The 27,814-nt window shown below is 39.7% G+C and overlaps 1 protein-coding gene across 2 annotated transcripts in view; it reads right to left on the bottom strand.

The window, feature by feature from the left end:
- CDK17 (cyclin dependent kinase 17) overlaps positions 1-27,814 on the bottom strand; it is a 104,335-nt gene that overhangs the window by 51,377 nt on the left and 25,144 nt on the right. For both annotated transcript variants that reach the window (XM_054988470.1, XM_054988471.1), the window contains exons 2-3: positions 10,680-10,828; positions 807-971 (exon numbers count right to left, since the gene is read on the bottom strand). In XM_054988470.1, coding sequence (XP_054844445.1) covers positions 807-971; positions 10,680-10,797 — 283 coding nt within the window. In that variant the 5' untranslated portion in view covers positions 10,798-10,828. The remainder of the gene's footprint in view (positions 1-806; positions 972-10,679; positions 10,829-27,814) is intronic.

Here is a 27,814-nt window from a genome sequence, read left to right as displayed (position 1 = left end):
ATACCCCACCTCTTTCTAAATGGGACCCGACGTGGCTTATCACATTGCTGTCCCCTCATCTACCTATCTTCAAAACAACATCTCTGTGAGGTTAAGTTACGTTTCCAGGCAAGCTCCCATAGCAGAGTGGGGATTGGACCGAGTTATCCAAGATTCTAGCCTGCACTGTGCCCCACTGGCTTGGTGCTTATGGAACACTCTAATCTGAACTAAGAGGACCTGTGTATAGGGATGGTTCTGCCTTGCAGCAAGGGGCTTTTTAGTCTTTTTCAAACATATGATTCTATTAATGGTTTTGAGTAACTGCAGTCCCCTTATAATAAATGGTTAAATTTGCCAATCCATCAGGGGCAAATACCAGTGCACATCAGCTATTTTGTACATGTCCAACAGGTCAGGCTGCCAACTCTGATTGACAGCAGGTAGGCTCACTAGCAGGACTCTCATGATCCAGAGATGAAGTGTCCCATTCTGCTGATATCACACACAAACGTTTTTCCCCCTGGAAAATAGGTCTGTTAAAGGCTGGAAATATTTTAAATTCTTAGAAGCCAGCCATTCATATGTGAACCTTGTTTAGAATCCTCTGATTTTCAATGAGCACATGTAATATTTTCATTGATTGTTTCCTTCCAAGTGAATTTTGGATTACAGACTTAAGGGATATTCCAAATTCTTAAATTCTGTTTTTATGGCCATATTTGAAACGTTGTTATAATACTGAGACTTTGCTGTTAAAGAGCCAGAACCAATCACATATTCTCTTCAAGAATTGGTTATATAAAGCTATCAATGCAATGTATTACCTAGTCTGCTCCCGTTCCTTGGCATTGCCATGAAAGATCCAAGGCTGCCACCTATAACGCTGTGTGGCCTTCGTAGTGGAGGCTTTTTGAAGGATCCTGTGTACTGATGAAGGAATGAGTGCATGCTATGTGATGTTGGAGGTCTGCCATTCTTCACAATGGGCTCTACAATTTGCCAGCACCAGCCGATTCATCACAGAAGCAGGAAATTCAGGAACATGTTAGGAGAGAAAAGAAGAGTTACTATACAGACTGCCTAAAGCAAAAGAAATCATGCAAATTTCTTCTTGGAAAATACAAGCTTCTGATGTTTTTTTCATGGCATTTACTTGAGATTCATAATTTTTAAAGGCTGGGGAATAGATAATCATCATCAATAGTAAAGCACAAAACAAAAAAGGAAATACATACAAAACACCTGTCTTACCTCCTGGAGCTGAACCAGAAGAAGCCATGCATACTTTGGAAACAGGCATGATCAAGCAGCCATGCAAACATCATTAACTGTGAAATCCTGAGCAGAGTTACTCCAGACTAAGCCTACTGAAATTAATTGACTTAGACTGGAGTAACTCTGCTTAGGATTTCACTGTAAGTCTATTGCAATGGGTGGAGCAGCCACTTCAGCAGAGGCACAGGATGGCACCCCTCACTAGCCCTTATTTCATTATACTTCAGAAAGGTCAGACACCTACCCCAAGACCAGTCTCTAGGATAGGTAGATGGGAAAGAATCTTTTTGTGTTTTTTCATTCTTCTTCATGGAATTTAATCTTCCCCCAATGCAGAGCAAAGACAGACAGGGACAGGGAAAAAAACCTTATGCTCAACCACCAGAAGCCTGCCAGCCCTCAGACTTGTGTACATGCAGCAAATTGACAGAGAAAACGCATAGAATGTTACACTAGGCACATAATTTAGCTTCCTAAAAATACCACCATTCACTTTTTGGGAACCACAGTCTGGTAGCTAGTCTTTCTGACTATGAAGGTATGTCTGAGTGAGCAATGCTTCTGAAAATCCAGTGGCTGAATAAGATTTTCAGGGAAGGGGCTGTTCCAATGTTTCTATCCTTTCCATGATTAGCAAAATAAGAATTATGCAAAACAGTCAAAATGGGTAATATATTAAAAAGATACATTATGCAGTTCTGTAATTATTGTAAACTGTGCTGAGGGTCCTCAAACAGGAAGATGTAGTACTTAAATAAATGTACAAGCTTTATACAAGTTGCAGAATTTGGCTTTTTTTGGTATAGAACTTAGGTTGCCTAGGCATAGAATTTTAGTGTCTTTAGTGTGGAATACACAGAATCCTTCATCTCTCAGGTAAGAAGGTGGTTGGAATGCTGTGGACTGAGCTTCTCTGGGGCACAGGCACGTGGAAGTCAACATCTGATTACATCCTGCTTACTCAGTCTACCTGAGAAAACTCAGCCAAGAGTGGCTCATACACTTGGGGAGAGGTGAGATTCTCTTTTCTGAACTGAGAACATAAATCCACCATCATGTATTCTTTTGTTTTTTTAAAAAAGAAAACCTCAAGTGGTAAGAAAAATGTTTTCAGATCTTACTGAACAGTATATACTGATGGAACCATAACATTACCAAACCTACATTATCTGTTAGGTAGATAAGATGTTCATCAAGTAACTGTGATTAAACTAACAAGCTTGGAAAAAATGTTCATAAGTAACCCAGGTACTTTAAAATGTGTTCTTTTATGCCCCAGAAATTTCTACATCTTGGCTCCAAGCATATTTATGTGAAAGCTAGTTCCACTGAATTCACTGGGACTTGTTCTCAAGTAAATAGGGCCATAGTTATCAACATATCTAATTCTTAACATGGCCCAATCTATGAATATTCCAATTAGGAGTCTGGAGACATGAACAGACAAGACAGGGAAGCCAGAGAGTATACATACATGTGGCCTTTACATGCATACCTCCCAATGATATTATGGGATCTAAATTCTGTGTATACGGAGGAGAAATCTTGGGAAATATTTGTGAAGAAAATATAAGGGGAGAGGAAAGAGAGAAAGGCGTAATTTTGAATTGAACTAGATTTAATAATTATTGGACATAGATAAACAGACAGAAAAGAGAGAAAGAGAGGAAGATTACCTCTCCATACGTTACATTTTTCTCCATGTAGGGAAACATGTATATCTTTTGTACTGCATTGTACATTAATACTATGATAGTTAATATTGCATGATGAAATATGACAAAGGTTTTTTCTGCACTGGGCTTTTTCATTGGTTCTGATCCCATAGTATATCGATTTCTCTCCAGAGTTCTGCATGCAGTCAAAATACCCTGATTCTGTCTCCAAACTGCTTTCCAGACTTGTTCGCATTCTGCACAAAGAAAGTCCACATCTGCCACAGAATTGATCTTTCCCCAGCTTTTCTCCCTGCACACATACCCAATATTTTTTTCCAGCGAAGTCAAACTGGGGCTTTTTTGAAATGCTGAATGCTTTCTTCAGTGTGAGGCCTGACCCTGGCCCTGCTCTTTGCCCTCCCCTTTCATCCCTCTGCATACTGATTGGTTGAATAGCAATCAATCCAGTTTTTTCCCTGAATTAAAAAAAAAACTAAATAGCAATGTTGCAATGTTGGTGCCTTTAAAAAAAACCAAAACCTTGCAACTTTTGGAGAAAAAACACTGCAATATGGCTAACACAAAACCTCTGCAGACAGTCCTGAATCCCACTTTCCTGCTGTGCTTACTGTACCTTTTAGTCATTTCTTTTTCGGTGTTTTTTACCTTTTTAAACAGCAACAGAGCAAGGTTGATGTCATTAAAAAAACCTAAGTTTCCTGGGTGCCATCAACTGATGAAACTGGCCAGTACTGAGCTGATCAAGTAAGGAAACTTACATGTCCTAATCCCGTCAACTGACAAAACCACGGTGTTCCCCAGAAAGCCCACAACAGAAACAGGACATTTTCTAAGCGCAGAAAAAATAAACAGACTCTTCTTCCATTTGATCCCTCAACTGTGGAATTATAGAGGCCCAAAATGGATCTGATCCTCATAGATCGAATATCCAGAAAACCCAGTGTAAGTGTATGTACGGAAAACACCAAAATGGTTCACTATGGTTCACTATGCTAACTGAACAACATTCAACCACTTGCAGAGAGTAGCAAAAAAACCCAAAAACCTTCCAATGGTTAAGGCTGTTAACACAGTTTTTTGTTGTTTTTTGAAGATGCATCACACTACTCAACTGCAATCCACTGGATTCATTAAATATAATGTTCATCATCACCAGTCTCTTTCACTTCTACAAGACAAGTAGTGTGTCTTGTAATCAGTACTGTCAAACACTGTGCACAGAAAATCATATAGGGGCTAGGAAGGAAAGCAGAGAGGGTTCTGTATACATGACTGTATCCATTAATAAATACCACCTATATACAGTGCTCCTTTTTCTTATCTATTGTACATCTGAAGAAACAAACAATGGGGGGCACATTTACAGTCTTGCCAAAGTAAAGAACATGCTGCATACTTTGACATTAGGAAATGAGTATTCAAGAGTCAGGTGATTCATCATCTAAATGCAGAAGAACCAGTAGTGATAAGCACTTTATATGTGAAAATCTTGTAATAGTGTTGAACCCCCTGTGATAACAGCTTTAAACATCTAGCTAGGGTTCACCATCTGAAATGAACTGGGACTGAATATTTTGGTTGACAGAGAAATGGAGGGGAGCTCCAAATCACTTCTGGATTGGTTTTAGGGATTTCACTTTTCTTAGTTCTGTGGACACATCTCATCAGTCAGAGGATTCTACCTGCTTTGATCTTGAAGCACCTGTAGAATCTCTACCATTTATCTGCAAAGATCTAGATCTATATATGAAAACAGAATGAAACTACCAATAATGTAATGAATAACATTTTAAAAAATCAGTTGGACCAGATAAACCCCAGCGATTTTTGATCAGACAAGCCTAAAACAACTTCTAGTGACTATCCATGAGAGGGTTCTAGTATTGATAAGAAGGAAAATTCTATATAATATCTCCAGCCATTCATAATTTTAGTAACCTCTCCCATTGTTCCAACTTAGTTTTTAACTAAAGAGACATCATATGAATGTACGCCAAGATTTTGATCTTAGTTGTTCTGTATTATCTCATGTCTCTTCCTCTCCATATTTAAACGCACGTACACATATGAGAGAGAGAGAGAGACAGGCAGGCAGGCAGACGGGCAGGCAGAGATAGAAATTTATCTGATGGCAATATGTTAAAATTCAGGAGACCTACAAATCCCCGAATAAAACGTGTCTTCAAGTTTCTGCTATGTAAGTTAATGTGTGTGTTGTGCCCTCAAGTCATAGCTGACTTATGGCGACCCCTGGTGGGGTTTTCATGGCAAGAGACTAACAGAGGTGGTATACAGAAAAATATTTGGGCACTGATATCCATTCAGTCCTTGAAGTAGGCAACAGGGTTCTGGAGGCTGTGGTATTAGTACATAAAAACACTATACTGAAAAAGATTACTGTTTCAAATTGACGGAGACTGAAAGTAAGTGTTGCAATTCAGATCAAAACCAGAATTTTTAAAAGATGCTAAAGCAATTATGAACTTCAAAGCAAAACTGAAGCCAAGATTTTAATGTTCCCACATTCTTATTTAGTGAGTTGTTGCTTATGATAAATTCATTTTATTGCTTTCTCACAGATCCCACAAAGGATCTAGGTGATGAACCTTTCCATATTCTGGAAGCCAACCATAAAGGAAAGTGGTCAGACTCAGTAGATTGTTTCTGTGAGTCAGGAACTCCAAAGGGCTTTTCCTTGGCAACTGTTCATTACATCTAAAAGAGGCTGGTGTCTAGCCACAATCTTACTCCATTCACATCAGATATAAAATATTCTACAAGACATTCAAGATGACCCTCGGGAGTCTTAAATTAGACTACAATAACTGTTGGCAGAGAGGGAGACAATAGGTAATATAGCTCTCACTTTTTTTATAACAGAGATGATGATGGAAGCAGTAGGAACAGACTCTAGAAGAACAGAAATGCCCTTCTCAATAAAGCATGAAATGGTTGCTTAGTAACAAGATCAGGAAGCATTTCATAAAGCAAGATGTTCAAACAAACCCTTCGGCTGTCAGGGGACAGAGAAACCCTCAAGATACTGATAGATTCAGCTGCCTTACTGAAGTCGTACAGAGCATCTAGCTGTGTAAGATACGCATACCTTTAGATCAATTTCACGTGAAACAATCATGACAGTGACAAACCTGAAATGCATGCTTAACCATGATGAAGTTGAGATCTATAGGGCAGTTTCAAAGTCAAATTGAAAGAGATGGTAAGAATACTATTTACACAGCATTATTTCAAATATCTGCTCTTATATCATGTAAGTATTTACCCTGTATACCATACATGCTCAAAGGATAGGCTTTTAGTATGAGCACATAACTATACACTCTTTTCTATTTACTCTGTGAGCTTCAAATCATTATCCTCAAATACTTTCACAGCCTGCTTTGGTCTATTTCAAAAAAAGTACATTTGAGTGTTACATAAGAAATGTCTATTACTGTGTAAAAACACTTAGAAGCCTCTAAAAAGGTAGTCATTATTACTGGTATTATTTTGTAAATATTCATCTAAAGTATGATTGATTAGTCTATATAGAATGTGAGTAACATTCTATTTAAGGGGGGAATTAAATACGTATGAGGGATTATACAAAATAAAAGAAATAAACAATTTAAAGGTTATTCTGTACAACTATTTCATAACAAAAATCCCTCCCTCATCCTTCCGCCAAGCAGATTAGAGTATTTACAGCTAAAAACAATTTTGTTAGAACAAATATCCAAAAACCAGCAGGTTAAGACAGAAGGAAATTTAATCCTTGTCTGTCCCTTATTAAATAAATATTAATTAAAAATTACAAGCTAAAATAAATGGAGCACCTAGGAGAGTCTATTTACATAGTTACCCTCTCTGTCATTTTATTCTCACAATAACTCTATGTGGACGATTAACTAGAGCAAGGGAGGGAGGGAGGCTCAAAATGATTCACTGAACCCAGGTTTCCCCAGATCTCATTCATCCTACTATTACATCACAATGCTCATTCCATATCCTTGATGGATCACCTGACACCATCCAGCAATGAGTCCCATTTCTGAGGCAACTGCAAATCAAGAATTTTAAAAATGCAGTAAATTAAGATGTTGTATAAAAAAAGGTATGAGGAGTATCAGGAAAAGACTAGCTGCTCCAAAATCCAAACCTGGATGGTACACTCTCCAGCTCAGAGGCCTGGAGGAGCTGGAATGTAGCAAACAAAATGTACAGCTTTGTTGACCAAGCTCCAGCAAGGAAGCCAGGCTTCATGTGTTCATACTAGGCCTGGCTAATCCAGAGACTTCATTATGCCTGCCAACTGCAGAAGTCTAAACACAGTCCCATTCCTTTTTGTGCCTGAAGAAAAATCTGAGGCCTGAGCAAATGCAAACCATAACAAAATGACAAAAATAATTTATCAGCACCAAATAGGCTGTCTGTCCACTGGGTATGCAGTATTAGCATCCCAGACATTGGTATAGTGTTGCCAGCTCTGAGTTGGGAAATTTCTGGATATTTGGGCACTGGAGTTTGGAGGGGGCTGGGTTTGGGAAAGGGAAGTCCTCAGCAGGGTATAATGTCATAAGGACTACCATAGCAGCCATTTTCTCCAGTAGAATTGACAACCCTACCTCGGTAGCTCAAGTGAGCACTGTACTGACACACAAATATTAAAATATACAGTGACAGAAACTCTGATTTGAGCAAGACCACAGCTGCCTACATTGCTTCATGGCAATGCTTTTTTTGTCTACTTGACATCATGCTTAAATTGGGACTGACAACCATGCAGCACATCTGCTACAGCTTCATTAAAAAACCTCTTCGTTAATTTTGAACATTTTTCAAGTGCAAATATCCATGAATATTTTCTACAAAACCAAACACTGTTTCCAAAAACCATCAAAGCCGACTCTGTGAGTTCTGCCTATAAAAGCAATAAATCTGTTCTTCAGCATGACTTAAAGGACATTTGTACTCCAAAGATAATTTCTGAATCTCAATCAAGTTAGCAACCCCCTTGGTAAAACACGATATGGTGTACAGACCAACAAAAACATGCTCAACTGCTGTGAGCATCTGCCTCTGAGAACTAAGGAACTTCTGATCTGTGCTATTCTACATCTCTCAGTAGAGATGTTCAGCCTTGACAACATCTGCCATAATTTAGCCAAGAAACAGCCAAATCGAACTGTTCTGGGCATTTTAAAATGACGCAGGACATTTTAAAATATTTAATAGTCTAATTTTGAGTAGATTTAGTTGTAGGTTTTGAAAAAGTATATGAAAACACAATTGTATAAGTAACAGGATTCTAACTTGTTGCATGTTTTGAATCAATGCTAAGCTTTTTAACAACTGATTGTAACGACAACAATCAACCCTACAATATAAAATGCCTTGTCTAAGTACACAAAGGAAACAGAACCAAGATTTGAACTGGGGCCTTCTGAATGATTTAGTTCCTGAATCACCACTGAATATCCATGAAATTAAATTGTAAGCGCTAGCAACTATATACAAAATAACACAATTTTCCTTAACTACAGTGGACTTTCCCCTTCTAAAACCCTGATGTGGGTTGGCAAACACAGCCAAGCTTTCTCTTGGTGCCTGGAATATGGGGGGGAAACACAGTATTCCCTCACTATTGGCTTGCTGAGAGGATTACTGATTTAGAAAGTGTGTGTATCACTTAGAAGTGCCATATTAAATAATAAAGTAAAATATAGTATGTTCCCCACGATTAAACAAAGTGAACAACTGTGAATGTTGTCTCCCCCAATAATTCCTTCTTTGTTACAGAATTACCAAGACCGGTCTTTTGAAATTCATGTTGGTCGTATTCAGCACATGCACACTGAAGACCCCCCCACTTGGTAAATATACATTTAACTATGTGCTAAAAATAAGCATAAAAAGCAATGTAGAGCACGTGTGACACAGAATCTCATTTTCTGGAGCTAAGTGTACTGCACTGCCTGCTTGACTAAATGTTATCATGTTGCCACCATTTACTGTTTACTTGCACTACTTTGTACTCCCTCTTCCCCTCCCTGGTTTCTCCTTCCTACACATATGCCACACACACAGAATGTTCTCTTCCCTTCTGCTTCAATTAGCTGCTTCTTTCCACATGGCTTTCATTTCTGTATACATATAGTTCCCTGGAAAACAAAAATTACCAGCAGAATTCTGTTTCCAAAGGCATGAGTTGACAGCCCAATCCTTGACTTCATAAATGCTTTTCATATGGGAGTGGTAACACAAAGCAAGAGGGAAATTTAAGTTGGCTGCATGATAAATCAAACAGGCTGCTATGAAAGTTAATATTATTCATTCTGAACTGTTTGCAAAGGAAAAGTTGCATGGTGAAGAAAACAGCATATACTGAGCACACGAGCAGTAACTCTTCATTAGCAGAATACCACAGTGGAAAGTCAAGCCATTTCTGAACAATCAATCACTTGGAAGGTGGCTTGCGTAATGTGACTGATACACAGCCCAAGCAATGCATATCCATTTTAATATATACTATGAAGAATGAAGCATTTCACTGCTTCTATTTACCCTTCTAGCTCTTAGCCCACAACTAGCTGAACCAAGACCACTATTCAAAGAGCTAATTTACATGCAGTTAAGGGACTGACAAACACAGCTTGCATTTTCGCTCATGTTCTCTGCAGCCATTCCCAATGCTTTTACACAGAACACCAGCTTGTCTCTTAGGTGTGAGAGATGCTACAAAAGAAACTTCACCACAAGCTTTAGTTGGCCAGATAAAGTTCCCTTACTTACAAGTAACTTCTTATAAAAGGAACCTTTACTTCTGTCACTTGTGCCCTATATCCTCGGCTCTGCATTTCTTCTGCAGAAGTTCAGAAAATCTGCATCTTAGTCTGAGCTTAAAATATAAAAAACAAATTCAGGTCACCGGCTTGCAAAGCTTTAAAGTATTTCGTAGCACCTGGTGAAGACTCTGAAGCCAGAACAGCTTGGGGTACATGGGATTTATAAAATCAGGGAGCTGGGCTTCAAAAGCTACCCACAAAACAATCTGAAGAAGAACATAAATGTTCTGCTTTTATAGTAACACTTGGTTATTTAGCCATTACGTCAGAGAGCCAGGGAAAGTTCTTCCTCTGCCCTAATACTTGAGATCCTCTTAGCACAGAAATCTGTAATACTAAAAGCACTCTAGTACTCAAGAGAATACCATTGCGGTATTTGGTTGTTTTGTGATTATCTCTTCTGTGTACTGACATTCTGAATTCAGTCTAATATCATTATTGGAGTTTTAGCGTATATTGTTCAGTTCTTCTACGAACCCAAGAGTTAGTAGCCCCCTTTTCCCTGTTCAATGCTGCTAATCTGCTGAAGCTAAGCAAGTGTAATATAAGACTGAACTTTGTAACTTAATGAGTCAGTTTTAGAAGCTAATATTTCATACACACAGACATGGCAATAGCGTTGATTAATATGAAACTATATTACTTTTACGTTCTATTAATGAAGCATTATTTGTAGACTAAAAACAAAGATCAGTAATGCACCAGAACCTACATCAAGAAATAAATTTTAGCCAGTAAGCACTGCCAACATTTTACCAAAAATGGTTACACGCTTATTTCAAAACAAAATGAACAACTAGCCCCAACTTAAAACTTAATACCAAAACACCTACATTTAAATAATTAATAAAAGCCTGCTATTTTCACAAACATAACAGAATTGTAGCAAATATATTACCGTTATCTTTGCTGCTGTTTTCTTCAATTGTCATTTGTTCAGCCAGTTCAGAAAGTGACTCATCAATGGTCTGGCTTCCACGCAAAGTTAGGGAAAGTCTCCTCTTGAACTTTTTCATTCTATCAGCAGTCAGTCTGGCTTAAGAAAGCCTATTAAAATAAGAAAGTTATGACTTAATTTAGTATTTAAGAAAATTATTTCAGCTGTAACCGAAGTTCATTTTTTGTCAATTTTTATACTGTAAAAATCCCAATTTTAATAGGGTAACTATAGTATGAAATAAAGACCATCTCCAGTACAAAGCAAAGAGATAGCTTCCTCTCCACAAGTGTTCTGCATATGCTGAGAGCTTGCAGGTAGGAAGGGCCTCGCACTTCGTAATGAGCAAGAGATGGACACTGCACCTTCTTGCTCCTATGGCACATGCAAATACGGGGGGGGGGATCAGCTAATATTTTTTCACTGCTTTCTGGTGCTTTCAAATCTCAGCATAAACTGCTCTTATCTAAAGCTGAGGTAAGCAAATAAAGAAATACAATAATGTAGAAACAAAGGATCTTCCTATTATTATTACTACTGGTCCCAGAGTACGATTGGAGAACACATGATGCAGCAACCCAAGTCTAGTATGGGGGCCTGGAGAAGAATCCTTCTAGGAACCTTTTGTAAACTTGTCTTGGAATTCTATGGCCAATGAAAGGCACAATATAAATGCAATATATAAAGTATAAGAAACTGCATATAGTCAGCTTCTCTAAACTGAAATTAGCTCACTGAGATTGATCAATTCAAAGGGGCACATTTTTCAACTTGTAGTGCCAGAAATAAGATAGCAAAGCAGATCAAGAACTAAAGTAAAAGCTACTTCAGAGGTTTCCTTTAACTGAATGGGGGGAGGGGGGAGAACACTTTCAGCTTATTTTTTTTAAAAAATTGTGCTGAAACCAAACAGTTACAGAAAATAATTTGTGTGAAAATAATTCCCCAATCAATGGCATTTATAGTTTATTCCTTACTTCACATGATATGCATTCTCCCACACATACTACCCTTTTTAAAGAATGTGAGGTCTAGCCAGCTCTCTGGGCAAGTACAATTAGGGTCTGATTACAATTAGAACCTCATAATTTAATCTAGAGATCTGTTACCCTCAATCTTTCAATCAGATATGGTTGCTGCTCACAAGCCACAGCAACTACGGAGCTCTTATTACAATGGGATGTAAAGGCTCAGGAATAGCCATCCCTACTTGCATCTGAAAGCTTGTATCCTGCAAATCGTGTTGGTTGTTAAGGTGCTACTGGACTCGAATCTTGCTCTTCTACTGGGCCCCTGAGATATCAAGAGGTAAGGGAAAGCATGGTTAAATTCCCAAATCAGCTTTGCTAACATGGAGGCAAGCTCTTCCCAGCAGATCAGTTTAAAGCCATGGCAGGGAGACCTTTTCAAGGGAAAATACGGCAACATACAACTAATGCACCATCACTAGAAATCCAGAACAACAATATAAGGTATCAGTATTAAAAACCGCTGCTAATCTGGCAACAATGTGTTTGCTTCATTTGTTTTGCCAATACAGACTGACAATATAGGCAATGTACACTACAAAAAAAATCCAAACACCAAACTACTGAAGAGGATATTGTCCCTGCTCTAGGAACCACTATGCTTTTTATTGCTACCATCATTTTATCAACCTCAGATTGTGTTATGAAGGAAAACTCTCACTGCAGTTGTTCATTTCTTCAGACATCATGATGCATCTAGGCTTCAGCTCTGCAAGCTAAAAGAAATAAAAACCAAGCCCACATAAAAATCCTGCCGTCTTTTTCATTGTAGACCACAGCATGAGCTGTATTGTAGCATGGGGGAATCCTGCTTGTTTCCCACTGAGTGAGGGTTTTTTACTGGCTCTGCCAACATGTTTTTAGGGTTCTGTAACAGCATAAGAACAGCATGCAAACTCTGTACTGATGCTGCCTGTGGGGGGAGGATAAGTTTTCCTGTGTTTGCAATAAAAAGTAAAGTTTCTGTGTACTCTCAGGATCCCCCAGGAAACAGCCCCCCCCTTTCAATGATCATCTAGGGCCACCAACTTTACCAAAAATGTAGCAATCAGAAAGATTTATGCTGCTGGACCATAGTTCAAATACAACATTTCTTACTCAACGATCTTGATTTTCTTAATACCCTCACCTGTTTGGTCTCATACTCTGTGATTAACACAGTCACAAGTGGTTATACCAAAACAAATATAAATGGACTATCAAGGGGGAAAGGTTTTTGATGCATATGTAACACATCAGATCACTGGCACATCGTTTCCAGAACAAAGCTAAACAAAATAATTAAAATTAGTGTGTGACAATAAATGGGGAGAATAATTTGTAAAGTGTAATTGAAAGGCAGATAGCATCTATAAAATATACCAGAAGAGATCAGAATCAACAACAGAACACTAGTAAGCTCATTACCAGTGAAAGCAGGTACAGATCTGTGCTGATGTCACTGTTACAAAAGACAGTGGTGGTTCTTCTAGTCTAACAGAGATAGATGTCTTGCTGCAGTAGATCACTAGAAATGTCTGATGGTGCGTATGAGAAACTGCTAGAACCCAGTGCCCCCACACTAACACAGAGCAGCCAAACTCTCTGTATGTTTTTGAAAGGCAACCATGTGGCACTGAATGCAAATTCAGTTTCCCAAGTATCTCAGCTTTTGTTTGTTTTGAGAAAGCTTTGACCTCTTGACACTAGGAAGACATGCCTGAAAAAATACACGCAATGCTTGCTGAAATCTCCAAAGCTGGGGTGGGATGCATTGTCTCTGGAGGATTTCTAATGGCTGTGTGTGAGTTTTCAGCATCCTATACCACTCACTACTTCCCCCTTTCCATTATTAACAATCAAAAATGCAAAAAAATTAATAAGAGATATGCAAAATAAAATTATACAGCTTTGCTTAATTGGCATAATGTATACACAGAAGTAGTTTAATTTTTCTAGGCATGGAAATCTAATGGTTAATTTGTATTCATTTCTGCGAGAGTAATTTTTTGGAATTGCCACCCATCACCATATATCTCCTGCCCCTCAATATAGTCTTCTGTTAAACTGAAGAACTAACTTTACAGCAGTTCTGCATTTGCCAGGAAGCAACTGCTGTTCAGAAACTAATGCATCGTTCTGCAATTTCATCATACTTGTGCACAGATATATTATAGTGAATCCTAACATTCATATATGCAGGGCATTTTTTCTGGGGAAAGAGGTAGTGGAACTCAGTGGGTTGCCCTTGGAGAAAATGGTCACATGGCTGGTGGCCCTGCCCCCTGATCTCCAGACAGAAGGGAGTTTAGATTGCCCTCCATGCTGCCGAGCGGCATAGAGGGCAATCTAATCTCCCCTCTGTCTGGAGATCAGGGGGCGGGGCCGCCAGCCATGTGACCATTTTCAAGAGATTCCGGAACTCAGTTCCACCGTGTTCCAGCTGAAAAAAGGTCCTGCATATATGTATTTTGACAACCCAAAATGGATTTTGTGAATCTTAAAATTAAGATAGAGAGCACTGAATACATACAGTGATCTAAACAGGATTTTAGATATGTTGAAATAAATGCTGACAATCACATTTAGGCCACTGTCAACATGCACTAATGTAACACCGTTTCTGAACACATGAAAAGGACATTTGGGATTGTCAGCATTCATATGTAAATGGCAACATTCACAAAGCTTTGGACACTTACAGCTGTATATTACATACATACACACTAGAGGTTCCTGAGGAATAACTGAAACATTCTCATTGTGCTATTTATTTTTACATTTTTAGTAGATCAAGAATGCCTGCCAAGCATCTCTTGAAATTTAATACACCATCGTTTTGGGGCTTACAAAGAGTGGGTTTCCAAAAGTCAGAGAACACCTCAAATAAACCAGCACCCCTGACAAATATCTGTACAATCCTAGAATCTACATTTTAGATATAGTGCCACAAATGTGGTCACTGTATAAACTCTTTATCTACTCATCCCTACTGGACTGAATATAAACATTTCTATATTTTCCAACAGCTGCACTACAGATAAATGTGTCCATTCATATGCAACTAAAAAAATGCAGGGCACTTGCAAAAGAATGCTTGTTTGTCACTGATGTAATCCAACTGTACCATTTACAGAATGGATTCACTTACCACTTACATCATCCAGCTCAATGTTAAGTTCTTATCCATTAATAATATTGCAAAGTAAAATAAAAATATTGATATATTATTAAAAGCAGCTCACATAGTGAAGGCACTTTATTCTACACTTCCATAATTTAATTAGGTCTTTAGCAGAGCCATCCTAAGCATGAAGTCAATGGGCTTAGAAGTGTGTAATTCTGCTTAAGATGGCACTACCAAATTGTCATAAATTTGAAACGTCTTACATTGAAACAACCATTTTACCCTTTCATACATGTGACGTTTCAAATTAAACTGTCTTATATGCAGTCAGACCATTGGCTTGCCTATGCTGGCATCAGCTAGAAATGTTAAATTTTCAAACTATACTGTGGGAACAAAGTTTGCATAAAGATTACAAATAACTGGGCATAAGTGTGGATACAGAGATCACTAAAGAACTACAATTCTATAATGCAGCCTAGTAATAAAGCCAATTCTTTTAATATACAGGTTACCCTACACCTCAACCCTCAAACTTTAAGAGAAAATTTGCCTGACAAAATATAAGCAATGTAGGAATCAAGATAATCAAACAGATAAATTAATTTCCTGTCGAACTATCCTGAAAGATAATGCTTACAACGCTTTAGTGATCTGCCAGCTAGGGAAGTACCTGTAAGGTGGCCCCCCCCCATGATATACCTAGGTCTTTTCCGCACTGGCTTTTCCGTCAGTTCTTGCCCAATACTGCATTGATTTCTCTCCAGAGTTCTGCATGTATGGCAAAAATACCATGATTAAGACTCCAAACAGCTTCCCAGACTTTTTTGGATTTTGCATGGTGAAAGGCTACATCAGCTGCAGAGTTTATATTTCCCCCCAGGTTTTATGTGGCTTTCCTCCCTGCGTGCATACCCCCATTTTTTTCCAGCAAATTTAAACCAGGCCTCTTTTTTTTGTGAAGTACAGAATGCTTTCTTTGGAGTCACTCTCCCCTTTATCCCCCTGTGTTCTGATTGGATGAACAGTAACCAATTCAGTTTTTTCTTTTTAAAAAACTGAACAACAGTTGCATTAAAAAAAAACCTTGCAAGTTCCCTAAGTCTATCAGCTACATATGGCTAAAAGAAATGTTAAGAATGGACTAAAAAGTGTGTTGTCTGTGCATGCTAAAAAACCCGGTGTAAGTGTGCATGCAGAAAAATCCTAATGAGAGAAAGAACAAGATGTAAGACTAAGTTCAAACAGGCCTGTAAACTTACTTCCAAATTCCTCATAAATAAAGCAAAAGTTATACAGGAGGGGGAAAGTTGCAGTTTGGCTATTTAGCTATACAAAAGCATCTGGTAGAAATTCAACACTAAACTGTATGATTGATTATTCAAACAGAAATCATGATCACTTAAGTGGTTGTTTGCTGGCTTATGGGGAGCTATGGGAGAGCAAAGAGAAAGAAAGCAATTTGTTTATTTACACAGAGGGAATTAGCACACACTGATTTTTTTTGCAGTGTCAAACTATCCCAAACTACAAGAGCTTAACATTTGTTCACTGTATTTCCTTTGTGCCTAGTACAATGGTATGTACACATATCATAAAGAGCACAAACGAATGACTCAGTATTTGGGAGGGAGGGAGGGAGGGAGGGAGAGAGAGAGAGAGAGAGAGAGAAGAGAGAGAGAGACAGACAGACAGACAGACAGACAGACAGTATAGGGTACTGAAAGTTATTTCCATGAAGATAGTTTCAGATGGGTAGCTGTGTTGGGTGTGTAGTAGAACAGCAAAACTTGAGTCCAGTAACACCTTCAAGACCAAAGAGATTTTCCAGGATATAAGCTTTCGAGAGCGAAGCTCCCTTTGTCAGATTCCTATGTTTGACAAAGGGAGCTTGACTTTTGAAAGCTAATACACTGGAAAACCTTGTTGGCCTTTAAAAGTGCTACTGGTCTCGAATCTTATTTTATTTATTTATTTATGTCATTTATAATTTATAATCAACTATAATCATGTTATAATCATAATTTTATAATCATTTATAATTTATTTCCAATAAAGCATCTATCTTGTACATTTTTATCCTGCCTTTCCCTATGTCATTCTCTCCTTTAAACCTACTAAACAACTAACCATTTTCACCTATATTTACTAATTTTCTTCATTTATATGCTGCCTTCTTCCACAATGGGGATCCAAAACAGTTTACATCGTTTTCCTTGCTTCCATATGATCCTTACAACAACCCAGAGAGGAAGATTAGGCTAAGAGTCTGTGACTGGGTCAAAGTCACCCAGTGAGCTTCCACAGCAAAGTGGCAATTAGAATCTGTGTCTCCCATATCCTGCTCTGAAACTCTAACCACTACTCTACACCGGCTATAGGGGGGCTGCTGTTGAGCAGTAGCAAGCAGCGAGGCCTGGCTGAGTCATGCAAGTTATGTGGTATCAAGTCATGGGATGACTCCGCTTGGAGATTGAGGGGAGACGTGATTGCTCTCTTTAAATATCTGAAAGGCTGTCATTTGGAGGAGGGCAAGGAGCTGTTCCACTTGGTGGCAGAGGATAGGACCCGAAACAACAGGCTTAAATTACATGCAGAAAGATCCCGGCTGGATATTAGGTAAAACTTTTTCACGGTCAGAGTAGTTTAAAGGTAGAATCAGCTGCCGTGGGGGGGGGGGGTTAGTTCCCCTTTACTGGCAGTTTTCAAGAAGAGGCTGGATGAATATTTGTCAGGGATGCTTTAGGCTCATCCTGGATTGGGCAGGGGGTAGTACTAGAAGGTCTGTATGGCCCCTTCGAACTTTGTGATTCTGTGACTATTACTGTGCCTGGTCCAAATAATTCCTTCCTCAAAGGCCAAAGCAACCCTTGAAAGGGCCCTGCCTTCTTCCCCTGTTTGTTCCTGACAGAAACCAAGCCTGGAATATTGATGTATTGTCGAAGGCTTTCACGGCTGGAGAACGATGGTTGTTGGGGGTTTTCCGGGCTGTATTGCCGTGGTCTTGGCATTGTAGTTCCTGACGTTTCGCCAGCAGCTGTGGCTGGCATCTTCAGAGGTGTAGCACCAAAAGACAGAGATCTCTCAGTGTCACAGTGTGGAAAAGATGTAGGTCATTTGTATCTACTCAGGAGGGGTGGGGTTGAGCTGAGTCATTCTGTAAGAGTTTCCCAGGGTGTGGAATGCTAATGGCGGGAGGCTTCACTGTAACCTGAGGAGGTTCTTTTGCATATGGATTGGTGCTTGATGTGCTAATCTTCTCTGCAGGGCTATTGTCGGGTGTGGAGTGTTTTGTTGGCCTGGTGTTTTTCAGAACTGGAGCCCATGCTCTGTTCATTCTTAAGGTTTCTTCTTTCCTGTTGAAGTTTTGCTTATGCTTGTGAATTTCAATGGCTTCCCTGTGCAGTCTGACAAAGTAGTTGGAAGTGTTGTCCAGTATTTTGGTGTCCTGGAATAAGATACTGTGCCCTGTTTGAGTTAGGCTATGTTCAGCCACTGCTGATTTTTCAGGCTGTCCAAGTCTGCAGTGTCTTTCATGTTCTTTTATTCTTGTCTGGATGCTACGCTTTGTGGTCCCGATGTAAACTTGTCCACAGCTGCAGGGTATACGGTATACTCCTGCAGAGGTGAGGGGGTCTCTGCTGTCTTTTGCTGATCGTAGCATCTGTTGTATTTTTCGGGTGGGTCTGAATACTGCTTGAAGGTTATGCTTTTCCATAAGCTTTCCCATCTGATCAGTAATTCCTTTGATATATGGCAAAAACACTTTTCCTGTAGGTGACTGTTTTTCCTTGGTTGTTTGATTCATCCTGGGTTTGATTGCTCTTCGGATTTCATTTCTGGAGTAGCCATTTGCCTGAAGTGCGTGGTTTAGATGATTAATTTCCTCATTGAGAAAGCGCGGCTCACATATCCGTCTTGCACGATCCACTAATGTTTTCATTATGCCTCTTTTCTGTCGGGGGTGGTGATTGGAGTTTTTGTGTAAGTACCGATCAGTGTGAGTTGGTTTCCTGTAGACCTTGTGACCTAACTGAAAGTTTGCTTTGCGGATGACCAAGGTATCCAGGAATGAGAGTTTTCCCTCACTTTCTTTCTCCATTGTGAATTGTATGTTCAGGTGGATGTTGTTGAGATGATTCAAAAACTCCCTCAATTCTTCCTCCCCATGGCTCCAAATGATGAATGTATCATCCACAAACCGGAACCATACACTGGGTTTGTGGGGTGCTGATTCTAGAGCTGTTTTTTCAAAATGTTCCATGTAGAAGTTTGCTATAACTGGGCTGAGTGGGCTCCCCATGGCCACCCCATCCATCTGTTCATAGAATTCGTTGTCCCATTGGAAGTAACTGGTTGTCAGACAATGATGGAATAAGGCTGTTACATCCTCTGGGAAAATCTGATTAATCAGTGCAATAGTGTCTTTTACTGGAACCTTGGTAAACAGGGATACAACATCAAAACTGACAAGTATGTCTTGTGGATTGAGTTTCAGAGAACTGATTTTGTTGATGAAATCTGCTGAATCTTTGATGTAAGACGAGGTTTTCCCGATGTGGTCCTGCAGGAGATCTGCCAGATGTCTAGCTAATTCATATGTCGGTGAACCAATGGCACTCACAATGGGTCGGAGTGGGACTGAATCTTTATGTATTTTGGGGAGTCCATATAGTCTAGGTGGCTGTGCTTCAGTCTTGCATAGTTTTCTGTGCGTGTCGGGATGTAGTGAGGAATTCTTGATCAGTGCATTTGTTAGCCTGGTGATTTTGCAAGTGGGATCTCGTTTTAGTTTTTTGTAGGTGGAGGGGTCCAGGAGTTCCTTAATCTTCTTTTTGTATTCCTCCGTTTTCATGATCACTGTAGCATTGCCTTTATCAGCTGGTAGAATGATGATGTCTGGATCTGCATTGAGGGTCTTGATGGCATTTCTCTCCTTGCGTGTTATATTGCTGGTGGGAAGCTTTGCCTTTCGTAGAGTCCTGGCTGTCTCTCCTCTTATTTCCTCAGCTTCCTCTTCAGGTAGATGACGGATGGCAGCTTCTACATTTGCAATGTAGAAACGTCAGGAACTACAATGCCAAGACCACGGCAATACAGCCCGGAAAACCCCCAACAACCATCGTTCTCCGGCCGTGAAAGCCTTCGACAATACATCGAACACCTCTACGGGGAGGAAACATTCCAACAGACCCGATGATTGGAAACACTTCGGAACAAGAAAGCACATCTACTCTGTTCTTTGACCTTTCTTCTACGCTGCAGGGACACAAGAACCATTCCATCTTTTCTCACAACTAAAAGAATCTTCAAAACCACACAGGCGAACCGCATTTATGACCGTCTAGAACAGGCCCTCTTACGTGAGAGAATCCACACTACCCGCAGAGAACTTGCTGCCACAGACAAGGAGCTATTTTGCTTGCATATCAACACCAGCCATAAAATGAGAAGTCAGGATTGGGACAAGGTCGATAATCTCACCTACAGGAAGATGGAACAAGTGTTTACCAACCACACATCCAGACAGAAGCAGAAGTTTAACAAACTACAGGAAAAAAGACAGACAAGCCCAATGCTCGACAATGCACGCATTGTCATCAATCTGACAGACCGTCAACTCTCACCAGAAGAAACCTCCATCTTGGCAAAGGGAGGAAACTTTGCAGTCACCCCCACCAGAATTCCTGTGGAAGACATCATTGCAAATGTAGAAGCTGCCATCCGTAATCTACCTGAAGAGGAAGCTGAGGAAATAAGAGGAGAGACAGCCAGGATTCTACGAAAGGCAAAGCTTCCCACCAGCAATATAACACGCAAGGAGAGAAATGCCATCAAGACCCTCAATGCAGATCCAGGCATCATCATTCTACCAGCTGATAAAGGCAATGCTACAGTGATCATGAAAACGGAGGAATACAAAAAGAAGATTAAGGAACTCCTGGACCCCTCCACCTACAAAAAACTAAAACGAGATCCCACTTGCAAAATCACCAGGCTAACAAATGCACTGATCAAGAATTCCTCACTACATCCCGACACGCACAGAAAACTATGCAAGACTGAAGCACAGCCACCTAGACTATATGGACTCCCCAAAATACATAAAGATTCAGTCCCACTCCGACCCATTGTGAGTGCCATTGGTTCACCGACATATGAATTAGCTAGACATCTGGCAGATCTCCTGCAGGACCACATCGGGAAAACCTCGTCTTACATCAAAGATTCAGCAGATTTCATCAACAAAATCAGTTCTCTGAAACTCAATCCACAAGACATACTTGTCAGTTTTGATGTTGTATCCCTGTTTACCAAGGTTCCAGTAAAAGACACTATTGCACTGATTAATCAGATTTTCCCAGAGGATGTAACAGCCTTATTCCATCATTGTCTGACAACCAGTTACTTCCAATGGGACAACGAATTCTATGAACAGATGGATGGGGTGGCCATGGGGAGCCCACTCAGCCCAGTTATAGCAAACTTCTACATGGAACATTTTGAAAAAACAGCTCTAGAATCAGCACCCCACAAACCCAGTGTATGGTTCCGGTTTGTGGATGATACATTCATCATTTGGAGCCATGGGGAGGAAGAATTGAGGGAGTTTTTGAATCATCTCAACAACATCCACCTGAACATACAATTCACAATGGAGAAAGAAAGTGAGGGAAAACTCTCATTCCTGGATACCTTGGTCATCCGCAAAGCAAACTTTCAGTTAGGTCACAAGGTCTACAGGAAACCAACTCACACTGATCGGTACTTACACAAAAACTCCAATCACCACCCCCGACAGAAAAGAGGCATAATGAAAACATTAGTGGATCGTGCAAGACGGATATGTGAGCCGCGCTTTCTCAATGAGGAAATTAATCATCTAAACCACGCACTTCAGGCAAATGGCTACTCCAGAAATGAAATCCGAAGAGCAATCAAACCCAGGATGAATCAAACAACCAAGGAAAAACAGTCACCTACAGGAAAAGTGTTTTTGCCATATATCAAAGGAATTACTGATCAGATGGGAAAGCTTATGGAAAAGCATAACCTTCAAGCAGTATTCAGACCCACCCGAAAAATACAACAGATGCTACGATCAGCAAAAGACAGCAGAGACCCCCTCACCTCTGCAGGAGTATACCGTATACCCTGCAGCTGTGGACAAGTTTACATCGGGACCACAAAGCGTAGCATCCAGACAAGAATAAAAGAACATGAAAGACACTGCAGACTTGGACAGCCTGAAAAATCAGCAGTGGCTGAACATAGCCTAACTCAAACAGGGCACAGTATCTTATTCCAGGACACCAAAATACTGGACAACACTTCCAACTACTTTGTCAGACTGCACAGGGAAGCCATTGAAATTCACAAGCATAAGCAAAACTTCAACAGGAAAGAAGAAACCTTAAGAATGAACAGAGCATGGGCTCCAGTTCTGAAAAACACCAGGCCAACAAAACACTCCACACCCGACAATAGCCCTGCAGAGAAGATTAGCACATCAAGCACCAATCCATATGCAAAAGAACCTCCTCAGGTTACAGTGAAGCCTCCCGCCATTAGCATTCCACACCCTGGGAAACTCTTACAGAATGACTCAGCTCAACCCCACCCCTCCTGAGTAGATACAAATGACCTACATCTTTTCCACACTGTGACACTGAGAGATCTCTGTCTTTTGGTGCTACACCTCTGAAGATGCCAGCCACAGCTGCTGGCGAAACGTCAGGAACTACAATGCCAAGACCACGGCAATACAGCCCGGAAAACCCCCAACAACCACTGGAATATTGACTTGTTACTTAGTTGTCTAGCAACAGCCACTGAGAGCATCTGGTTAAAGCTACAGGAGTTCCTTTAATCGTTTGGGTTTCTTTAAAAAAACCCCACTGTATTTTTTTAAATTTCAGATTTTTCTGTAAACTGGGGGCATTTTTCAGGTGTGTAGGAAGATCTATCTTGTCCACTCATGGCTCTAGTCTCCATATTTAAGTATCTATAGATTAGGGCTACTTTGCCACAAGATTTTGCACCTCTAAGAAAAAGGAACAAAATGTACCTACAAAAACATTTACTAACATATTTATTTATTTATAGTCCACCTTTCTCACAGAGATCCAAGGTGGATCATACAGTATGCGATTAGTACAATCAGTATCAAGTACATTTCAATACCGTATCAAGGACATTTCATAAACAACACCATAGGGTAAATACATACGTTTAAAAGACATAGTATTAGCAAGAATCCAGTACAGAGTAGAAAAAATACTGAAGCAGAACATAATCAATTCTAGGACTAACATTAGACAACATGGAACACTGGTGGTACATAGGAGTACATATTTAAAGCAGCAGATATGTAAGGCAATATAGTGATGAAGTCTATGATCCCTAACTCACTAGCGAAGCATTTGAGACCCCTTCCCTAAAATACAGTCCTCCCATTTGAGTATGACACTTTAAAAGTAATTTGTTCTATTATGCTTTCTCCCTCTTTCAATCCCAACCCATTACTATTTATATAAGTTTTCCAACTTCATCATATTTTGCCATCCCTCTTTTAGGACTAGCTCGAGCTGAAACTGTACAACAAAATGTCTTTGATGCTACAACTGATGTGTAATATCTGACAAAAAGACAGAGCCATGCCCTCTCCAATGGCTTCTGTTCTAAACTTGGCATGGTTTCCCGCAGGTTTAGACTTAAGTAAACTTCGGTTATGGTTTGAATTGGGTCTTGACCATATCAGGAATTGGTACAGACAAGGGGAAACTAAACAAGAAGTAGATTTGAAGCTGCAAGGCCAGACATTTCCAAATGAGAGCAATTATGCTCTCCTATGCTACCAAAAATGGTTCTCTCAGACCATTAACCAAGTTTGAGACCCTTTTAACTGGATGTTTGAGGGCAATGAAAGGTCTTTTGACTAAAATATACCAAATTCTCTTTGAGGTCCTATACCCAAAACTACCAGCATATGTTGATGTGGGAGAAAGAACTGCTCAAGGAACTCACATAGATGACTAGGAAGCTATTTGGAGTTCTCCCTTGAACAAACTGACTATTCATTCAATTAGGACAGAGTTTTACAAATTATTTGCAAATTGGTATCTTTGTCCCAATAGACTACATAAAAGTAACTAGGGTCTTAGCCCTAAATGCTGGAAACTTTGAGAGCAAAACGGCTCTCCAATCCACATATGATGGAAATGCCCCCAAATCTATCTTTTCTGGCTGGCTGTTTCTAAGGCAATCCTCCAAATTACTTTGAAGCTGTTTATATTTGATATCTGGAATGATATCCATATTCCCCAAAAGGCAAGAAACTTTATTTCTAAATTACTAGCAGTGACCTGTTTGATGATTGCTGCTTTCTGGTCAGATCCAGCTGGACCTTCCTTGGATAGATGGCATGAGAAATTTTGGGAGATTTGTGTTTTGGAGAAAATAGTGCATAATCCCTTTTTCTGCAGCTCGCAACATAAATCCTTCCATCTGAAGCTAGTATACTCTGTTGCTCTTTCTGGGGGTCTAAGGTATTTATATCTGTGTACCTTGTTTTAGGTGATTTCTACTGTATTTAAATTTAAAAAAATAATTTAAAAAAGGAAGACAGAGCCATCTCAATTTCATCCAGTGATGGGCAAATCCCTCTCCCTCAGGAGTCCTATAAGAAATTGTCAACATTTGTATCGATATTGGTAACTTCTCTGTGTGAGGAAACAAGATGGGACATGTCTACAGATAATGTCACTATACCCATCTTTACGTAATACAACTCTATCATAGCAAGGATAACTTTATCTTCTGACGCAAAAGAGGACCCAGTGGGTTCTCTTTTATCAGTGCTAGGGCCATGTTTGAGCAAGGTGGCTTCAGTATAGGGGGCAATAAGAAACACTTGTCAGTGTATAACAAAATGGTTTCTCTGATTATACTGAAGTTGTTGATTCATTTTTATTACCTAAACAACTCAGAGTTCTTGGAAACTTTTAGAATATGAAGCATTCAGTCCAAGTTTAAAATATTGCCTTCACATTAATACAGCACATCAGCCTGGTACACTTACAATGTAAATCATATTCAGCATTTTTCCAGTCTAAGACCATTTAAATTAATGGGCACACGGCGCCCTACCTTGACTCAGCTGATCTGGTCATATGGATCCATGGCATTGTTGCCTCTAGGCTAGATTATTGTAATAGACTCTATATGGGTTGGCCTTACAGACAACTCAGAATGTTCAGTTGGTGTAGAACATTGCAGCTGGTTGCTAATACTATCAGACATCATACAGAACACACACATCACACCCATTCTACAGACATTCCACTGGTTATGAATCAGTTACCAAGTTCAATTCAGGGTTCTGATTATCACTTACAAAGCCCTTCATGGACCCCCTATGATCTACTGTGACAGCTTTGCTTATCCAAGCAATGCTTTTTAAAGGTGCCACCTTAGAAATGATTAAGATCGGCAGTAGCTTTATCATGTGCATTTGCAGTGGGGGCTTCCACTGAGGAGGTCAGGAAGGCTCCCAAACTTCTACCATGCCACAGAATATGCAAAACAGAGATGCTCATGAGGGCATTTTCTGTAGTAGAATGGAACAGTCCAGGAGAGCACTTTTATAATGGAACAAGATTGTGACCCACTGCAAGATTTTCTCCAGCTTTTACTGCATTATCTTATATTTTGTAATCCACTTTCTGTGTTTATAATATACCTTGCCTTAAATAGTGTGCTGGTCACATGGTTCTCTAATTCTGTAATCCTAGTCCTACTGCATTCTTTATTGGCTGTTTTATGCTGTCTGATTGCATTCTCTCAGCAAGAAAGGTGGACTATAAATAACATATAAATAATGTAAATAAACAGAATTACTCTACGCAGGACAATACTATTATCAATCTCTTTCCTGAAGACTTTGCCATGTTTAATCATCTTACATGTCTATTTTCTTGAAATTCAAATCAACTGCACATATAAGTATAAAATACGTTTCACCGAACAGCAAAACTTGGCAGAAAAAACACCAAAATACTGCAAAAACCAGAAGGTTGTGCTATATTTATATCCCTACATTTTTATAAACTGGCCTATCTTAGAGCTTTCACTTCATCAAGAGAGGAAGGAAAGAAAACGTTACTAAACTCATTGTTCAATTTAAAAGAAAAAATATCACTAAGAATCATAAGTCACCTCTCCAATATCCTTAAGAAGGCATACAGGGCTTACCAGGCCCAAACATGCTTAGCTACAGCAGTACTGCTGTATCATGCATGCGGTATTACTGTGCACTGACAAACTGCAAATAGCAATTTCCTATGCAGGTGTAGTTTTACAAGCAAAGATCTCTTCAAGACAGCAATATTCAGTTTACATAAGGCAATATTAGTATATCAACTTTTTTTAAAGACAAAGGACTATTTCACCAAATGCAAGTCGTTTAGCATGCTTTCCATGACAAGAGAATAAAATTCTAATACATTTCAGCAGACCATGATACATTTGTACTTTCAATGAGAATACTATTAAAAAGAACTACCTATTTTTGTTCACCTATAGATGTGCTTAAATAAATGTTTTCCAAACAGACATGCAGTTCCCTGGACACAGAAACACAATTTTCATTAAAATATTTCTAGTCTTCATTCTTGCTCAGGAGATACGGTGTGTATTTTTGGTACTAGAACAGCATGTAATAAACAGAAGCATTATGGCATTTTGAAGACTGACTAAACATTATTCCAGCACAAGCTTTCATAGACTACTGCCCTTTATTCCAGCTTGACTACGGTGGGCCGGGGCCGGGGGGGGGGGGACAGGTGGCAGAAAAATAAGCAAAATCCAAGTACACAACATAAAATGGCTGCCAACAGCAGGTAAAAGTACATACTGTACCTGCATTGAGAAGGCACAAAGATGTGTATTATAAAGGAAGTCTAAGGGCATGGGAATAGGCTAGGAAGCCAAAGAGGAGGCTAGGTAAATATGTAGCAGACAGGACTAGGTCTAGAGTATAGACACTAAGTAGAACTATTTTTTCTTATCAGTTTACCCCTCTTGTATGAAAATGAGAAGGTCTGGGGGGAGTGAAAAATGGAGGGGGGGTCCTTGGCTGCTTGCCCCCAGGACTTATTTCAGTTTTTCCAAATGAGAAACTGGAAATTTGGGGGAGCTCTGGGGGAAAAAAACCCTTCTATTGCTTATTTTCTATTTTGGAATTAGTAAAATGCTTTTAAAGTTCGTTCAAAATTCCATAAAAAGCATATGTAAACAACAGGCCTACTCTCAAGGAGACCGTTTTTTGTAAACTGTTGGGATGGAAGTTCCTCCATTGTTTTGGGAATGAGCAGCTGTACGGCAAATGCTCTGCCACTGGTTTCTTCTCTCTTTGTTCTCAGGTAGGCAGTGGCTGGGCATTTACATAGGAAGCCTCCTCCTGAGGCACAAGCCAATTAATGGTCATGGCACATGGATTCTTCTGGTTTTCAAAATGTTCTGGGGGATTTTAGGATTCTTGGTTCTTGGCCCGTGGCTCTTCACCATTAATACTGTGCAGTGCCAGATTAGTGAGGCACAAAATTGCACACTTTTCTAAGATATTACAGAAAGAGGAAATTGACCTGGCTTGCGTAACAGACATGGCTGGAAGAAAATGATGCAGTGTCTGTCCCAACTAACTCCTGGTTATGTGGTCCTTCACTGATTCCACTCTAGTAGCAGTGCAGTCATCCTTCATAATTTCCACAGACTTTTAGCTGGCATTGATTTTCCACTCCTAACATTAGGGCTGGGATTAAGAATAGATTAGGCATTCTGCTTGTTTACTAGACGCCTAGGAACTCAGTGGGCACCCTCTCAAAATGGGCAGAGGCGCTCTCAGCTGTGGTGCTGGAGATACCCAGACTTACTGTTCTTGGTGACTTCAACATTCAAGCTGA

The sequence above is a fragment of the Eublepharis macularius genome, chromosome 9 (genome assembly GCF_028583425.1).
Source record: "Eublepharis macularius isolate TG4126 chromosome 9, MPM_Emac_v1.0, whole genome shotgun sequence".
In the NCBI taxonomy this organism is placed as follows: domain Eukaryota; kingdom Metazoa; phylum Chordata; class Lepidosauria; order Squamata; family Eublepharidae; genus Eublepharis; species Eublepharis macularius.
This window is presented reverse-complemented; position numbering and strand designations above follow the sequence as displayed.